General features: G+C 46.5%; 1 protein-coding gene across 1 annotated transcript in view; it reads left to right on the top strand.

Annotated features, from left to right (window-relative positions):
- DNAH12 (dynein axonemal heavy chain 12) overlaps positions 1-19,853 on the top strand; it is a 161,508-nt gene that overhangs the window by 119,522 nt on the left and 22,133 nt on the right. Inside the window, exons 58-62 of the mRNA XM_073644615.1 lie at positions 14,961-15,153; positions 17,210-17,382; positions 17,467-17,607; positions 17,704-17,862; positions 19,058-19,202. Of these exons, the coding sequence (XP_073500716.1) occupies positions 14,961-15,153; positions 17,210-17,382; positions 17,467-17,607; positions 17,704-17,862; positions 19,058-19,202 (811 nt within the window). The remainder of the gene's footprint in view (positions 1-14,960; positions 15,154-17,209; positions 17,383-17,466; positions 17,608-17,703; positions 17,863-19,057; positions 19,203-19,853) is intronic.

Here is a 19,853-nt window from a genome sequence, read left to right as displayed (position 1 = left end):
ACCTGCTACTGATTTGTTTATTATGTCTCCCAATGTGCTCACCACACATCTAGATAAGTTCCCAGAGGGGTCTAGTTTACAAAATGCTGTCACTTGTGGGGGGTTTCCACTGTTTAGGCACATCAGGGGTTCTCCAAACGCAACATGGCGTCTGCTAATTATTCAAACAAATTTTACATTCAAAAGGACTAATGGCGCTCCTTCCCTACCGAACCCTGCAGTGCGCCCAAACAGTGGTTTTCTCTCACATATGGGGTATCATCGCGCTCAAGAGAAATTGCACAAAAAAATTTGGGGTCCATTTTTTCCTGTTACCCCTGCGAAAATAAAAAAAAAAAGTGAAAAAAGTTAAATGTTAATTTTTTTCTTCCACATTCCAAAAATTCCTGTGAAGCACCTGAAGGGTTAATAAAGTTCTTGAATGTGGTTTTGAGCACCTTGAGGGGTGCAGTTTTTAGAATGGTGTCACTTTTGGGTATTTTCTGTCAAAGTGACTTCAAATATGATGTGGTCCCTAAAAAAATGTTTTTGTAAATTTTGTTGGAAAAATGAGAAATCGCTGGTCAAGTTTTAACCCTTATAGCTCCCTAACAAAAAAAAATTTGGGCTCCAAAATTGTGCTGATGTAAAGTAGACATGTGTGAAATGTTATTTATTAACTATTTTGTGTGACACATCTCTCTGATTTAAGGGCATGAAAATTCAAAGTTTGAAAATTGCAAAATTTTCAAAATTTTCGCCAAATTTCTAATTTTTTCACAAATAAACGCAAGTGATATCAAAGAAATTTTACCACTATCATGAAGTACAATATGTCACGAAAAAACAATCTCAGAATCAGAGGAATACGTTGAAGCGTTCCAGAGTAATTACTTCATAAAGTGACAGTGGTCAGAATTGAAAAAATTGGCCCGGTCACGAAGGCAAAAACAGGCTCTGGCGCGAAGTGGTTAATAAGTGGGATTTCTTACCTTATAAATGGGGTTGGGACCATCAGTTGTGTTGTGCAGAAGTCAGGTGGATACACAACTGATAGTCCTACTGAATAGACTGTGAGAATTTGTATTATGGCAAGAAAAAAGCAGCTAAATAAAGAAAAACGAGTGGCCATCATTACTTCAAGAAATAAAGGTCTGTCAGTCTGAAAAATTGGGCATACTTTGAAAGTGTCCCCAAGTGCAGTTGCAAAAACCATCAAGCGCAACAAAGAAACTGGCTCACATGAGGACCGCCCCAGGAAAGGAAGACCAAGAGTCACCTCTGCTTCTGAGGATAAGTTTATCCGAGTCACCAGCCTCAGAAATCACAGGTTAACAGCAGCTCAGATTAGAGACCAGGTCAATGCCACACAGAGTTCTAGCAGCAGACACATCTCTACAACAACTGTTAAGAGGAGACTTTGTGCAGCAGGCCTTCATGGTAAAATAGCTGCTAGGAAACCACTGCTAAGGACAGGCAACAAGCAGAAGAGACTTGTTTGGGCTAAAGAACACAAGGAATGGACATTAGACAATGGGAAATCTGTGCTTTGGTCTGATGAGTCCAAATTTGAGATCTTTGGTTCCAACCACCGTGTCTTTGCGCGACGCAGAAAAGGTGAACGGATGGACTCTACATGCCTGGTTCCCACTGTGAAGCATGGAGGAGGAGGTGTGATGGTGTGGGGGGCTTTGCTGGTGACACTGTTGGGGATTTATTCAAAATTGAAGGCATACTGAACCAGCATGGCTACCACAGCATCATGCAGCGGCATGCTATTCCATCCGGTTTGTGTTTAGTTGGACCATCATTTATTTTTCAACAGGACAATGACCCCAAACACACCTCCAGGCTGTGTAAGGGCTATTTGACCAAGAAGGAGAGTGATGGGGTGCTACGCCAGATGACCTGGCCTCCACAGTCAACAGATCTGAACCCAATCAAGATGGTTTGGGGTGAGCTGGACCGCAGAGTGAAGGCAAAAGGGCCAACAAGTGCTAAGCATCTCTGGGAACTCCTTCAAGATTGTTGGAAGACCATTTCCGGTGACTACCTCTTGAAGCTCATCAAGAGAATGCCAAGAGTGTGCAAAGCAGTCATCAAAGCAAAAGGTGGCTACTTTGAAGAACCTAGAATATAAGACATATTTTCAGTTGTTTCACACTTTTTTGTTAAGTATATAATTCCACATGTGTTATTTCATAGTTTTGATGTCTTCAGTGTGAATGTACAATTTTCATCGTCATGAAAATACAGTAAAATCTTTAAATGAGAAGGTGTGTCCAAACTTTTGGTCTGTACTGTGTATATATATATATATATATATATATATATGTATATGTATATGGAATTAGATCTTGTCTTGAGACCCTGAAGGTTTGTTGAGGTACGCTGTACAATAGCCCATTTCGAGTGTATCATTGTAGTGTTATATGTTCCTCCTCCATATTCCAATATCCCTCTCAAGAGAATCGGGAAATCTTGTTTATTGGCCAGATATACCTATAATAGTAATGGAGGACTTTAACAATATTTGCAATCCTGGTAAAAATAAGTTCTCAGGAGGCAATGACACTCTGTCTTCGGTCAGTGTATTAGTAGACAGATGTATGGAGGGAACACTTCCCATCCTTAAGAGCATTCTCGTGTGCCTCCTCAACATTTTATTCTCTTTCAAGAATAGATATGGCTCTATTCAATTCTTCTATGGTTCCTTTTATCTTAAACATTGAGTACTCCCCTAAATACTTATCAGATCACTCTCCTGTACTATTTCAGGTACAGATAGATCCATTAAGACTTTGACACTCCTTGCGCTGGAAGCTTAACCTGTTTTTGCTCAAGCTAATTACAACAATATTAAAGAGAAATTAGTGGAGTTCTTTGATACAAATGTGGGGTCTAGTAATATAGCGTGGGATGCTATGAAGATCTTTTTGAAGGGGTGCTAATTAATGTTGTTACTTAAACCTCGAAAATATTGCAGTGAGACCTTCAGTAAGACATTTAATCCAGTCTCCCCACTGCTTCCTGAATTTGGCTATGGCCCCCCTCTTAATGTAAACCTTTTTCTCCAATAAAATAGTAGTATTTAGGCACTGAACTACTTCCTCTATTGTGGGTGAAGTATTGGACAGTCAATGTTTAGCGATAGACTTTTTTGTGTGGTTGAAAATGTTTCCTATTGCCAGTTGTAGTGGAGGAGAGGCTCCAATATCTCCCACATACCCTAAAACACAAGATTTGCAATTCAGAGGCAGTCGAGCGTTATATACCTCTCTTACTAGCCCACCCACCTTGCCCCATAATTCCCCAAGTCTATGGACATATGGAACATATGGACCAAGTATGCCCCCTTCCTGGCTACGTCTTGGACAATGAAAATATTGCAGATTTTACATGGGATTCTATTCCAATCTACTGTATATTCCTCTAGAGCAGGGATGTTAAACTAAAGCACACTGATGGCCAAAATGAAAAACTTGGGCAAAGTCACGGGCTAACCAGTATACAGAATATTGGGCCCTACATAGTCCTCCATACAGAATAATTGGCCCCTCATAGTCCTTCATACAGAATAATGGCCCCACATAGTCCTCCAAACAGAATAATTGGCCCCTCATAGTCCTCCATACAGAATAATGGCCCCACATAGTCCTCCATACAGAATAATGGGCCACATAGTCCTCCATACAGAATAATGGGCCCCACATAGTCCTCCATACAGAATAATGGGCCCAACATAGTACTCCATACAGAATAATGGGCGCAACATAGTCCTCCATACAGTATAATGAGCCCCACATAGTCCTCCATACAGAATAATGGGCCATATAGTCCTCCATACAGAATAATGGACCCCACATAGTCCTCCATACAGAATAATGGGCCCCACATAGTCCCCCATACAGAATAATGGGCCCCACATAGTCCTCCATACAGAATAATGGCCCCACATAGTCCTCCATACAGAATAATGAGCCCCACATAGTCCTCCATACAGAATAATGGGCCCCACATAGTCCTCCATACAGTATAATGGGCCCCAAATAGTCCTCCATACAGTATAATGGGCCCCACATAGTCCTCCATACAGAATAATGGCCTCACATAGTCCCCCATACAGAATAATGGCCCACATAGTCCTCCATACAGTATAATGGGCCCCACATAATCCTCCATACAGAATAATGGGCCCCACATAGTCCTCCATACAGAATAATGGCCCCACATAGTCCTCCATACAGAATAATGGCCCCACATAGTCCTCCATACAGAATAATGGGCCCCACATAGTCCCCCATACAGTATAATGGCCCCACATAGTCCTCCATACAGATTAATGGCCCCACATAGTCCTCCATACAGAATAATGAGCCCCACATAGTCCTCCATACAGAATAATGGGCCCCACATAGTCCTCCATGCAGTATAATGGGCCCCACATAGGCCTCCATACAGTAAAATGTGCCCCACATAGTCCTCCATACAGAATAATGACCCCACATAGTCCTCCATACAGTATAATGGGCCCTACATAGTCCTCCATACAGAATAATGACCCCACATAGTCCTCCATACAGAATAATGGCCCCACATAGTCCTCCATACAGTATAATGGCCCCACAAATCCTCCATACAGAATAATGGGCCCCACATAGTCCTCCATACAGAATAATGGCCCCACAAATCCTCCATACAGAATAATGGCCCCACATAGTCCTCCATACAGAATAATGGCCCCACATAGTCCTCCATACAGAATAATGGGCCCCATATAATCCTCCATACAGAATAATGGCCCCACATAGTCCTCCATACAGAATAATGGCCCCACATAGTCCTCCATACAGTATAATGGGCCCCATATAATCCTCCATACAGAATAATGGCCCCACATAGTCCTCCATACAGAATAATGGCCCCACATAGTCCTCCATACAGAATTATGGGCCCCACATAGTCCTCCATACAGAATTATGGGCCCCACATAGTCTTCCATACAGAATTATGGGCCCCACATAGTCCTTTATACAGTATAATGGCCCCACATAGTCTTCCATACAGAATTATGGGCCCCACATAGTCCTCCATACAGAATAATGGGCCCCACATAGTCCTCCATACAGAATTATGGGCCCCACATAGTCCTCCATACAGAATAATGGGCCCCACATAGTCCTCCATACAGAATAATGGCCTCATATAGTCCTCCATACAGAATAATGGCCCCACATAGTCCTCCATACAGAATAATGGGCCCCACATAGTGCTCCATACAGAATAATGGCCCCACATAGTCCTCCATACAGAATAATGGCCCCACATAGTCCTCCATACAGAATAATGGGCCTCACATAGTCCTCCATACAGAATAATGGCCCCACATAGTCCTCCATACAGTATAATGGGCCCCAACATAGTCCTCCATACAGTATAATGGGCCCCACATAGTCCACCATACAGTATAATGGCTCCACATAGTCCTCCATACAGAATAATGGGCCCCACATAGTCCTCCATACAGAATAATGGGCCCCACATAGTCCTCCGTACAGAATAATGGGCCCCACATAGTCCTCCATACAGTATAATGGCCCCACATAGTCTTCCATACAGAATAATGGCCCCACATAGTCCTCCATGCAGTATAATGGGCCCCACATAGTCCGCCATACAGAATAATGGCCCCACATAGTCCTCCATACAGAATAATGGGCCCCACATAGTCCTCCATACAGAATAATGGGCCCCACATAGTCCTCCATACAGAATAATGGGCCCCACATAGTCCCCCATACAGAATAATGGGCCCCACATAGTCCTCCATACAGTATAATGGCCCCACATAGTCCTCCATACAGTATAATGGCCCCACATAGTCTTCCATACAGAATAATGGCCCCACATAGTCCGCCACACAGAATAATGGCCCCACATAGTCCTCCATACAGAATAATGGGCCCCACATAGTCCTCCATACAGAATAATGGCCCCACATAGTCCTCCATGCAGAATAATGAGCCCCACATAGTCCTCCATACAGAATAATGGGCCCCACATAGTCCTCCATACAGAATAATGGCCCCACATAGTCCTCCATGCAGAATAATGAGCCCCACATAGGGGTGGTGATTCTGGTGTCGTGGGCCAAATAAAACCATCCTGCAAGCCAGATTTGGCCCACGGGCCAGAGTTTGCGATGTATGTTTTAGAGCCAACTGACATAGCTTATCAGAAGAACTATACTACATTTCTAATTGAAGGTATTTGCTAATATTATTATTATTACACCTACTACATAGTGGGATAGGATCTTGGAGATGGGAATACCCCTTTTTGACTTGGCGCGTAATAGTACGCCCCACGTCAGATCCCCCCACGTCGGATCCCGCACCTTTCCGGGCACATGTCAGCTGATCTATACATCTGATGTGTGCCCGCAACAGCCGCGGGTGGACCTCCTCACATAATCGTGGGTCACCGATGGGTTGGCATGACAACCCGGTGTCTGCAGGAAACCCCTGTGGTTCTGACTGCCAGATTGCTTTGAGCGCCGCCCAGTGGTCGGCGCTCATAGCAAGTGAAAAATTCTGCTACACACAGGCAGATCATCACCTGTGTGTAGCAGAGGCAATCAGACAACTGTAGCTTATAGTTTAGTTTCCTATGGAGACTATTAAAGCATGCAAAAAATGTAAAAAAATGCTTTTAAAAATATAAAAAAAAATTAAAAACTCTAAAAGTTTAAATCCCCTCCTTTTGCCCCACTCAAAATAAAAGAGTAAAAAAAAACACACATACACATATTTGGTATCATTGCGTTCAGAATCGCCCAATGTATCAATATAAAAAAAAAGAATTAATCCAATCTGTGAACGGCATAATGAAAAAAAATTCTAAACGCCAGAATTACGTTCTTTTGGTCGCCGCAGCATTGCAATAAAATGCAATAAAAACATCATATCTACCCAAAATAGTATCTATAAAAACGTTAGCTGGGCGCGCAAAAAATAAGCCCTCACCTGGCTCCAGATCACGAAAAATGGAGACGCTACTTGGAAAATGGCGCCTTTTTCTTTTTTTGGATTTTACTCTGTCGCCTCATTGGGGGACACAGGACCATAGGTGTTATGCTGCTGTCCACTAGGAGGCGACACTATGCATAATCTGAAAATGATTAACCGTGGCTCCTCCTCTGCAGTATACACCCCCGGACGGCATCAGCCTACTCCAGTTTTTGCTTAGTGTCGCATAGGAGGCACACCTAAAACTTTCACTCCGTTTTCACCAACGGGATTACAGATGAAGAAAAGTGGATCTACTGCAAGACTCCCGGCATGGCTCCTTCCTCGGCCCCTTATTATGGGGTGCACAGTTGAAGTTGAGATGGCTATTCCCCATGTCGCTCATTCCCCAGCCCCTCGGGTGCTGGTTCGAAGTCGAGACCCCCCTCCTTCCCCAATTACTTTTGGTTTCTGGGTTGAGGTCGAGGCGAGGATATAGCCCCCTGATGATGACAACAGCATCTCCCTAATCCCCCCTGGGGATATTAGGTTGAAATGCCTCAGGTAGGGCCTGTACTGGCAGCAGCTCCCAGCAGCCAGCACACTACGGCTGAATCCAGGGACCCCAGCCCTGCTGTGGGCTACTGTCGGGGCCAGGGGGAGTGCAGGCGGAACACAACAGAGGCACAGGCCTCCCTGCGCCCTGTTTCTGCGGCAGCACCAGCTCTACGGTGACTCAGGGGGACTCTTCACAGGCCCCCCCCCTTCCGCTTATACCCGCTATCCTGCCTTTAAATCCGGGGGTCCAATTCAGATACGGCCCCCTCCCGGACTTCCGCGCCGGCCTGCAGTCCCTTTGGGCATCAGGTATCTAATTTAGGCCGCGGCTTTGGCCTTGCCGAAGCCGCCACCTCCTCTCCCCGGCCCGCCCCCCGGATGACAAATATGACACTCTACAGTGTCATAGAGGGGGAGGATCGAGACTGAAAGGGCACGATTTCACACAGTTCTGCCGCCCTTTTCAGCTCTCCGCCCCCCTTCTTTCTTAACTTTACTTCGGCGGCCATTATCTGTTGCAGGATAGGGGAAGACCAGCCAGTCTCCGGGGGGCACAGGACTGTGGATCTTCGGCGCTGGACCTAGGGACACACTGGTGGGATAAGATCACAGCTGGAGTTCTTCCTCGGCTGTGAGTCCAGGCTCCTCTGCATAGCCACCCCTGTAGGGCTCTCTGCATAGCCACACCAGTGCACTATGCCGGGCTCAAGGTCCAAGAGAACCAGGCAGGACTGCTATTACGCACTCTGTACAGCCTGCAGCAATACTCTCCCAAGTGGCAGCACGTATCCGCACTGCCAGGAATGCATCCAGACTACTGTGCCAGAGCCCCAAGAAGCCCCTGCCAATGCTTCGGTGTCTAATGCCACTCTGGAATGGGTCACTCAGATGTCGCAATCTATGACGCAGTCTGTAGATAACCTAACCTCCACTTTGCTTCAGGCTCTGCAGAGTCATGCCCCGGCTATGAACGCTACCCAGCAAAGGGAAGGCTCGACTCAGGGACATGATGACCTGGGCACATCCACGTCTAGGTCAAGACGCAAGCGGACCTACAGGTCACGTTCATTTGCGTCATCCCATAGCACACGGTCATCCCCTTCTAGGGAGAGACACCATAGTTCCAGGTCATCTAGACCGTCCCCTACCAGGGACAGACAATGCAGTTCTCCGCAGCGATCCCTGACCAGAGAAGGCCTCCACCCTGGTTCACCCAGCAGGAGACGTCGTAGCGATACACAGGATTCGGAAGGCATCTGTGATTCCGACTCAGACAAGGAAACTGAAGGGTCTCTGATCCCAATCCCCCCTAGCAATACAGCGCTAGTTGAGGACGTAATCTCGTCCATCCATCGGGTGCTGCACATTTCTGATCCGCCCCCGGAGGCACCACGACACAAGATTTCCTTTGCAGGAGTTCTGAAGCCGCCTAAGGCTTCTTTGACCACCCAGAGTTTAAATTGATCCTTAAAAAGCAGTTCTCACAGCCTGAGAAGAAGTTTGCCAATCGCAAATATCTGGAGGCGCGGTACCCCTTCCCACAGGAGACCACCAAGGAATTGACAGATTCAGCCAAAGTGGATCCCCCAGTCTCTAGGCTAGCAGCACAGTCACTCCTTTCACTGCCAGATAGCTCAACCCTCAGGGACACAGCAGACCGGCAGGTAGAACGCATGACTCGTTCAATTTTCGAGGCCGCAGGGGCCTCCCTGGCTCCCGCGTTCGCTTCAGTTTGGGCTGCCAAGGCCATCCTGGCTTGGGCCCAAAATTTACAAGCTGGCCTCCAAGTATCTGCTCCTGAGCTGTCGGACCAAGCGGTTCAAATAGCAGTTGTAGCAGATGACATGCTTCATGCAGCTCTGGATTCTGCAAGGGGTGCAGCGGGGATAGCATCAAACGCCATCACGATTCGGCGTATCCTCTGGCTGCGGGAATGGAAAGCAGACGCAGCCTCAAAGAAGTCCCTCACGCACCTCCCGTACTTCAGTGGTCGACTTTTTGGTGAACAGTTGGACACGATGATATCCAACGCCACCGGAGGTAAGAGTACCTCTCTCCCCCAACTGAAACCCAAATGCACTTACAAGAAGCGTAACCAAACTCGATTCCGATCCTTTCGGAACTCTTCGGGCTGGTCCGTCTCGTGGCCAGCACAAAATAGCAACCGCTCCCTACGCAGGGACAACTCGCGGTCGACGCAAAAGTTGGACAAGACCTGGCAGTCAAAAGCAGGCCAGTCATAGTTCATAAGGAGGAAAATCTCAGACTTCCTCCTCATCATGACTCACGGACTCCGGAAGACACCCCACCTGTAGGTGGCCGACTTTTGCTCTTTCATCAAGTCTGGCTGCCTATTACAGAAGACAGGTGGGTCAGGGAACTAGTGTCTTCGGGATACAAGATACAGTTCACTTCCAACCCACCATACACACTCTTTCTTTTTGTTCCCCCTGAACCGCCAGCCAAGGCTTTTGCCTTCCGCCAAGCGGTCTTCTCTCTTCTTCAAGCAGGAGTCATAGTACCGGTCCCCGCGGCCGAGTGCTTCCGAGGGTTCTACTCCAGTTTATTCGTAGTCCCCAAGAAAGGAGGCGGCGGACAACCCATACTAGACCTAAAACAGCTCAACAAATATGTACGGGTACGTCACTTCCGCATGGAGTGCCTTCGGTCCATCATTGCGTCCATGGAAAAGGGAGAATTTCTCGCCTCCATAGACATACAAGACGCATACCTGCATATACCAATTGCACCCGCCCATCAGAGATTTCTCAGGTTTGCAATCGACCAGGACCACTACCAGTTTGTGGCTCTCCCATTCGGACTCGCCACGGCTCCCAGAGTGTTTGCCAAAGTCATGGCAGCCACCATAGACGTCCTGCACTCCAGAGGCATAGTAGCCGTTCCATACCTGGACGATCTCCTTATCAAGGCTCCCACCTTCAAGGACTGCGAGCTCAGCGTCTCAATCACAATCGACACTCTGAGTCTCCTGGGTTGGTTAGTCAACCTACAAAAGTCATCACCAACCCCGAGTCAGTCTCTGACCTTCCTGGGAATGCTATTCAACACCTTCAGGGGTCTAGTGCTCCTTCCCATGGACAAGGCACTGCCTCTCCGTCTAGGAGTTCGCACTCTCCTCAGCAAACCCCCTCGATCTCTCCGGTTTGCCATGAGAGTCCTCGGCTGGATGGTGGCGGCAATAGAAGCGGTCCCATTTGCCCAGCTTCACCTCAGGCCTCTCCAACTAGCCATCCTCAAGTCTTGGGACAGGAACCCTTTTTCTCTCGACAGGGAGTTCCAGCTGACGTCGTCAACTAGGAGGTCTCTGCACTGCTGGCTCAAGCCAACCTTACTAACAAAGGGGAAATCCTTTCTCACGGGTCAATGGAAGGTTCTCACCACCGAAGTGAGCCTGACGGGTTGGGGTGCGAAACACCTACACCACAGAGCACAGGGCAAGTGGTCCCCAGCGGAAGCGACCATGCCCATCAACATCTTGGAAATTCGTGCCATCCTACTGGCATTGAGAGCCTTCCATCACTTACTGGCAGCCTCTCACATCAGAGTACAGTCGGACAATGCCACGGCTGTGGCATATGTGAATCACCAAGGGGGGACCCGCAGTGCCCAGGCGATGCGAGAAGTGACACACATTCTCCACTGGGTGGAAGACACAGGTTCGGTTCTCTCTGCGGTCCACATTCCGGGTGTGGACAACTGGGAAGTGTAACATACCTGGCGGCATCCTTGCATAGTGGTCCATCTCCCACTGTGCAAGAGCGCGCACTTGATCTCCAATCCAGAATGTCTCTCTGGCTTCCCTCCATGCTGTCTGTTTGCTTCTGTTTCTGCTGCTTAAGGGTGGCGCCCGATCACTTCCTGCTTTTTGTACCTGCTGCAGGCACACCCCTTGTGCGTCCTCAGCCTATTGCTGTCTGTCACCTGGTATTTAAACCAGCTGCTCCAATTAACCCATGCCTGAGCATTGTGTTCTGTCAGTTGGCTTCTGGTCACTGATATGCCAGGTCCCGTTTATGTTTCCTGCCTTCGGTATCAGTTCCCATGTCTGAACTGTGTCCTGTCTGTATTATCTTCTAGCCTGTTGTCTTCTGCCTATCCTGGAGGCTGTATTTCCAGGCCTGTGTGAACACGCTCCTGCCTGTTCGTTCCGCCTTCTAGGGGCCGCATACCTAGACCCTCTCCTGTATCTTGCTGCTGTGTCTGTTCTTGTCTGAATACTCTCCTAGCCTGTTTTGTTTTTCTCTATGTCCGTACCTTCCCTTTTTCTGCAGAGTCTGAACTCGTACCTAACTCCTGCTCGTTGTCACTGTACTTCCGTTTGTGAGTTTGTGGTCCACTCGCTACTTCTCTGCAAGTACCCTGTGGGTATCTGGTTCTGCCTTTCCCTTCCTGTCTGTTCCGTGTGAACTGAGCCCTGTCCCCTCCGCTCTGCCTTGCTTGCCGCTTCGGCGGTTCTTGCTTGCTCAGCCCTGTCCAGCGCGTCTGCGGTTTCGCTTTGCTCTGCCCTGTCCACCGCGTCTGCGGTTTCGCTTTGCTCAGCCCTGTCCACCGCGTCTGCAGTTTCGCTTTGCTCAACTCTGTCCACCGCGTCTGCGGTTTCGCTTTGCTCAGCCCTGTCCACCGCTTCTGCGGTTTCGCTTTGCTCAGCTTTGTCTACCGCGTATGCGGTTTTGCTCGGCTCAGCCTTGTCTACCGCGTCTGCGGTTTTGCTCTGCTCTGCCTTGTCTACCGCGTCTGCGGTTCTGCTCTGCTCTGCCTTGTCTACCGCGTCTGCGGTTCTGCTCTGCTCGGCCTTGACTACCGCACCTGCGGTTTCGCTTTACTCTGTTTGTTTACCGCATCTGCGGCTCCGAATTTGTCTCCCAGTCTGTACTGGACCCTACCCAGCCTGCACTCTAGTCTGCCTGTTCCTGTATTCCCCGGTGTGGGTCAACAGCCGTGTCCGGAGTCTGACCTGGAGTAGACCCTGGTCCCTCTGCTCGGTTCCTCCCTGGTGCACTGGCATCGTATGCCGTCGTGCGACCTTGGTCGGATTGGGCAGATACTTAGTTACGCCCCTCCAGACACTCTCCGGTTCATGGCACAGTGGAACCACTAAACACGCACACGCCAGTCAGTCCGGGCGTGTGCATTACAGGAAGCAGACTTCCTCAGCCGGCAAGGAATGGACTCGGGAGAGTGGTCTCTCCATCCCAAAGTTTTTCAACAGATCTGCCATCGCTGGGGGACTCTGGACGTGGACCTAATGACATCCTACTTCAATGCCAAGGTCTCCAACTTCATGGCCAGAACTCACGACCCGCGGGCGCTAGGAGCGGACGCCCTGGTTCAGGACTGGACCCAGTTCCAGCTCCTGTACATCTTTCCACCTCTCCCCCTGATATCCAGAGTGGTGAGGAAGATCAAGCAAGAGGGAGTTCCAACCATCCTAATCGCACCGGACTAGCCCAGACGTACATGGTACGCCGACATCGTACAGCTCACAGCAGACAGTCCCCTGGCGTCTCCCCGAACTCCCGGATCTTCTGTCACAAGGCCCGTTCTACCACCAGAACTCAGGGGCCCTCAATTTGACGGCGTGGCCATTGAGACCTGGGTTCTAACCCAGTCAGGGTTCTCGCCGGACGTCATTGGAACCACGATCAGTGCACGGAAGCCAACCTCTGCTAAGATTTATTAACGTACCTGGAAAGTCTTCTTTACTTGGTGCGAATCTCGTGGCCAGACCCCATTCCCTTATCCCCTCCCCAAGGTACTTGGGTTTCTCCAATCGGGTCTGGAGGCCAGACTGTCCATGGCCTCCCTTAAGAGCCATGTGTCAGCTCTCTCAGTGCTCTTTCAGAGGCGCATTGCGAACAAGCCGCAAGTAAGGACATTTCTTCAGGGGTTTTCCCGATTGGTTGTCCCCTACAAACGACCACTAGAAACGTGGGACCTCAACCTGGTGCTGACAGCATTGCAGGAAACACCCTTTGAACCCCTTAGGGAAGTCCCACTCCGCCTTCTATCCCAGAAAGTGGTTTTCCTGGTGGCAATCACCTCGCTACGCAGGGTGTCTGAACTGACAGCACTCTCCTGCAGACAGCCCTTCCTGGCTTTTTACCAGGACAAGGTAGTTCTCCGTATGGTCCCATCCTTCCTTCCGAAGGTTGTGTCCAACTTCCACCTCAATGAGGAAATTTCACTGCCATCCCTCTGTCCGGTCCCGGTTCATAGAGTGGAGAAGGCTCTGCATACGCTTGACCTTGTCAGAGCATTGCGTATCTATGTGTCTAGGACTGCGCCCTTCCGGAAGTCTGATTCTCTTTTCCTTCTTCTGGAAGGCGGCCGCAAGGGTCTGCCAGCTTCCAAAGCTACCCTTGCCAGGTGGATCAAATCCACCATACAAGAGGCCTACCGCCTAAAAAATTCTCCTCTTCCAGCAGGTATTACGGCACACTCTACACGTGCGGTAGGGGCCTCCTGGGCCATTCGGCACCAGGCCTCGGCACAACAAGTGTGTAAGGCAGCCACCTGGACCAGCCTACACACGTTTACAAAACACTACAACGTTCATACCCAGTCCTCAGCAGATGCGAGCCTGGGCAGACGTGTTCTGCAGGCGGCGGCACCCCAATTGTAGGGGCCCGTCTACAAAATATTCGTCCATTGCTTCCAACCCAGGGACTGCTTTGGGACGTCCCATGGTCCTGTGTCCCCCAATGAGGCGACAGAGTAAAGGAGATTTTTGTGTACTCACCGTAAAATCTCTTTCTGTTAGCCTCTAATTGGGGGACACAGCTCCCACCCTGTCGCCCGTTCCGGGCCGTTGTTATGTTGAGTTCTCATATTGTTTTGAGCTCGTACATAATTGACTTATTATAGGCATGGTTATGTTATCAATGTTACTTTCCTCCTACTGCTTTTGCACAAAACTGGAGAAGGCTGACGCCGTCCAGGGGTGTATACTGCAGAGGAGGAGCCACAGTTAATCTTTTTCAGATTATGCATAGTGTCGCCTCCTAGTGGACAGCAGCATAACACCATGGTCCTGTGTCCCCCAATTAGATGCTAAGAGAAAGAGATTTTACGGTGAGTACACAAAAATCTCCTTTTTTTCACCACCTAAATGAAAAAGAACCTATACATGTTTGGTGTCTACAAACTTGTAATGACCTGGAGAATCATAATGACAGGTCAGTTTTACCATTTAGTGAATGTGGTAAAAAGAAAACAACCAAAAACAACTGTGGAATCGCACTTTCACAGACACGTGCCCCCTGAGAACCAAGACTGTGAGGGATAAATGTCTACAACCAAAGCTTCATTGTGATTGCAGCTCTGCTTTAGTTTTACTATTATAGTTTTTTTCTTTCTATATGGCTGAATTTACCTTTCTACTTTCCTCATGTACAGGCCTGAGCTCGAAGAAGAGAGAAACGCTCTAATTTTACAATCAGCCGCCAATAAGAAACAGCTGAAGGAGATTGAAGATAAGATATTGGAGACCTTACAGTCCTCAGAAGGGAACATCTTGGAAGATGAGAGTGCCATTCAGATCTTGGATTCAGCCAAGATTATGAGCAATGAGATCACCAAAAAGCAACAGGTGAGCAAAAGGCCACAGAAATCAAATCAGGGAACTTGTCATGTGCAGAAATGCTATTTACCTGCAGATATAGGGTTAATCTGCAGGAAAAAAAAAGTATTAAAATGCTGCCTGTTCACCTTACTGAAAGCACGTACCAGGAGGAAATTAACTTGTACCTTCCTGGGAGGTAGCGGGGCGGTGCACGAAGCTACAGGCAGCACTCACTGTACTGTGAGCACCGACTGTACCCACTCCCCGGCACTTTGATTGACAGCTTACCCTGCACACACACACTGTACACACGCTGCAGAGTGAGCTGTCAGTCAAAGTTCCGAGGAGTGATTATGGGCCGACTGTAACCACGCCATGTACACTCCCATGATTGAAAGCCATCAGCTCCCAGGAGTATATAAGTTAATTTTCCCCGGTAGCCGCACTTTCAGTAAGGCAGCCAAGCAACATTTTAACGCTATTTACTAGCAAATTAACCCAGTATCTGCAGGAAAATAATTATTTTGCACATAACAGGTTCCCTTTAAATGGTCAACAAACTCCATAAATAAATAGTAAGCAAAACTAAGAAACATTGTAATATATCTTATATCAAGAAATATGCTTCTTTCTCCACTTATGAGCCAGTTCTCTCCATGTCTCCCATTCCCCCATCTAATAAATTCATCATCCACTCTGAGAAACAGCTAAAATCCATCTTGGGCAAAACAATACAGACTGCTAGCTCACTGAGGGATATGATTACAGCTGCCGGTTGAAGTTTATGGAGAGAGGGGGAGGAGGCTGGAGGACAGCGAGTACAGGCAGAAAGAGGGAGAACAAGCAGAGGAAAACATAGACAGGTCCTGCTGCGGCTTTCTAGTAATGTTTCATTTCACCTCAGTGGTGGATCCCACCTTTACACTGCTCAGTACTGCTGTGTAATATTCTTCATCCTTCTGCTACTTTCTAGTAATGTTTCATTTCACCTCAGTGGTGGATTTACCTCTACACTGCTCAGTACTGCTGTGTAATATTCTTCATCCTTCTGGTACTTTATAGTGTTGTTTCATTTTACCTCAGTGGTGGATTAACCTCTACACTACTCAGTACTGCTGTGTAATATTCTTCATCCTTCTGCTGCTTTATAGTAATGTTTCATTTCACCTCAGTGGTGGATTCACCTCTACACTGCTCAGTACTGCTGTGTAATATTCTTCATCCTTCTGCTGCTTTCTAGTAATGTTTCATTTCACCTCAGTGGTGGATTCACCTCTGTACTGCTCAGTACTGCTGTGTAATATTCTTCATCCTTCTGCTACTTTCTAGTAATGTTTCATTTCACCTCAGTGGTGGATTTACCTCTACACTGCTCAGTACTGCTGTGTAATATTCTTCATCCTTCTGCTACTTTCTAGTAATGTTTCATTTCACCTCAGTGATGGATTCATAACTACATTTCTCAGTACTGCTGTATAACATTCTTCATCCTTCTTCTACTTTCTAGTACTGTTTTATTTCACCTCAGAGTAGATTCACCTCTACACTGCTCAGTACTGCTGTGTAATATTCTTCATCCTTCTGCTACTTTCTAGTAATGTTTCATTTCACCTCAGTGATGGATTCATAACTACATTTCTCAGTACTGCTGTATAACATTCTTCATCCTTCTCCTACTTTCTAGTACTGTTTTATTTCACCTCAGAGTGGATTCACCTCTACACTGCTCAGTACTGCTGTATAACATTCTTCATCCTTCTGCTACTTCTGAACATTTGCTACATAGAGACAGAGCAGCAGGAATCCATCATGTCTGTGTGTGCAGTGTAGGGGAGACATCATAGGAGTTATTCTACATCACCAGCTCAGAGACGACTGAAAATTAGAGAGAGGGGGAAATTAATGAAAAACATGTGGGATACAAGTCATATAATGGCCAGAAATTGTGTTATTTATCATGTAGCTTAGTCTGTAAAGTCACCTGAAAAGACAGGTTCCCGGAGCTAGGAGTCCTTAGTAAAGTTGTATTTTTTGATAGTAATTGACTGCTGATTTTCTAGATTTTTATACTTTTTGTCTATAGATTGCAGAGAAAACTGAACTAAAAATTGCAGAGTCCAGAGAAGGCTACAGGCCCATCGCCAAACATTCATCTGTGCTGTTCTTCAGTATCGCGGACCTTGCCAACATTGACCCAATGTACCAGTATGCGCTCAACTGGTTTGTCAACCTTTATATCAACTCCATTCAGGACAGGTGAGGGTTTCCTATTACACTTGGTCACGATATATATGTGTACATAAATATACAGTATAATGATGTTCCTATGTTTGTTTTCAGCAACAAATCTAAAATCCTTGAAAAGCGTCTCCGCTACCTGAACGATCACTTCACCTATAACTTATACAGCAACGTGTGCCGCTCGCTGTTTGAGAAGGACAAGCTGCTGTTCTCCTTCTTGCTCTGCTGCAACCTCCTCATGTACGTCTTCCTCTGAGTGCCAGTAGGGGGTATAAACTACGGCCACGTAATTGTTTACCAACTTTCCCACTAACTTTTTGCCCATCATAATTTTAGGGCAAAGAAAGAAGTTGAACACCAAGAATTTATGTTCTTACTTACTGGCGGTGTAGGCCTGCAAAATAATATTGCCAACCCAGCGCCAGGCTGGCTTCCAGATAAAAGCTGGGATGAGATTTGTCGTGCAAGCGATTTACCTTCTTTTAAGGGAATGAGGTAAGGGTTGTAATATATCATAGCACCTTTAAGTAGCCATTATTTTATAATTTTCAATTGTGCTTTCTGAAGCCTACTACAATCGGTCCACGAAAATGGATACTATTATCGTTTTTAGATGGGTTCTCATGTTCCTAAATTACTAAACTGAAAGGTTTGGAGGCTACCCTTTGTATTGTCTTCCTATCTTCATTATTTTGTGTCTCTCATTGGCCTCCCCTTGCTTTCATTGCTTCTTGATTTTAATTACCTACTTTTTATCTTTATTGCATAGTTGTGTAGCTCAATATAATATATATTGTTTATATGCATTTGTTTTATTTCTGACTATTATGGAGCAACACTTATATGATATTTTGCTCCGTGTGCTCCCATTTATATTGAAATTACTTTTTTGGATTATAGGTTTCTTTAAACTGAAGGGTCACCTAGTTTTGAAGTGATACTTCCTCACCTGCAGCCATTTTACTTGTCAGCGACTTTAGTAGTGACCTGTATGGACATTTTTAAGGGAATCCTAAATAGGATTTTCACTTCATTTTATATGAGAAACTGGTCAAATCATGATGAAGTGGTTGAAGATCTGAATAAAACGTATTTTTTATCTTTTTTATTTCTCATCTCCATTGCAGAGATATTAGCTAGTAAACTGTATGCTAATGTCCACTATAACCAAGGAGACAACAGCAGAGATTTTTCACTTGGGACCAATTACTTTTTCCCCTGTTTGACATTGCTCAATCATAAGCAGGAGGCATCATACAGGGGAAAAATAGAAAACGCCTCCCAGATTAAGTCAGACCTGGCTTTCTCTGTGTGTTATGGTAAGACTGATATGTCTAACTGGGTCAAACAGATGTCACTGCCAGTGCTGAAGGATAGCAGAGCTGTGTGTCATTACAAACATCACTCTGCATCTGTCCCAGGCATCGGAGAATAATGCCCCATTACCTGGGATAGATGCAGAACGCTGAATGTGACAAATACTGATCGAAGAACTGCAGCTCTCATCTCACAGCATGACAGCGCTGTGAGATGAGAGCTGTATTCATTCATTCCCCGATGCCTGGGAGAGATGCAGAGCGGTGTTTGTAATGACTGATCCTTGTAGTTACATAGTTGAGCACTATAAATGTTTTGGCCTATAAGCAATATATTGTATTTCATCTTCGTCTCTGTATTCTTGTATTGATAGAGAACATTTCATTGAAAATCCCGATGAATGGCACGTGTTGTATGACAGCAGGGAACCTCACAACGTCCTATTACCTAATCCATATAAAGAGAAGCTGAATGAGCTGCAGAAGATGATTATTCTGAGATGCCTCAGACCAGACAAGGTAAGAAATATATGTTGTCTCTTGTTTTTAATTGTAGTTTTATTTTACCCGTTTTCTTTTAGTTGTTGCCCTTTATCTTCTCTTTAACACATTACATTACAAATAGAGGTTATCTGATGAAGAAAGCCCCTGTCCCCATGACCTATTAGACCATATGGATGTTATTGATAAGAGGGTTCCCATTCAGGCCCTCCCCTGTACTAGCCAGGACTGAGATCTGTTAATAATAATAATAATATTGCTGGCTGCAGAATGAGTCAACTGGGAATCCACCAGTGAGCTCTCTATGGCAATCTGACTAGGAATTTGTAAGTCTTTAATTCATCTTTTTCTGAGCGCCCTCTCAGGATCTCCTTGTACTAGCCAGGACTGAAATCTGCTAATAATAATAATAATATTGCTGGCTGCAGAATGAGTTAACAGGGAATCCACCAGTGAGCTCTCTATGGCAATCTGACTAGGAGTTTGTAACTCTTTTATCCATCTTTTTCTGAGCTCCTCTCAGCTGATTTGTGACCACAGACCACATCAAAGCTGAATGTGCAGGGACACAAGAGCCAAACAGTGAAAAAAATGTTATGAAACCAGACTGCAAAAATTATTTTTAACCAAAATTTCAAGTATTTAAGTAAAAAAGAAAAAGTGTCATTT

Source organism: Phyllobates terribilis, unplaced genomic scaffold (genome assembly GCF_046119375.1).
Source record: "Phyllobates terribilis strain yellow unplaced genomic scaffold, ASM4611937v1 Scaffold_8__6_contigs__length_399053987, whole genome shotgun sequence".
Classification (NCBI taxonomy): domain Eukaryota; kingdom Metazoa; phylum Chordata; class Amphibia; order Anura; family Dendrobatidae; genus Phyllobates; species Phyllobates terribilis.
This window is presented reverse-complemented; position numbering and strand designations above follow the sequence as displayed.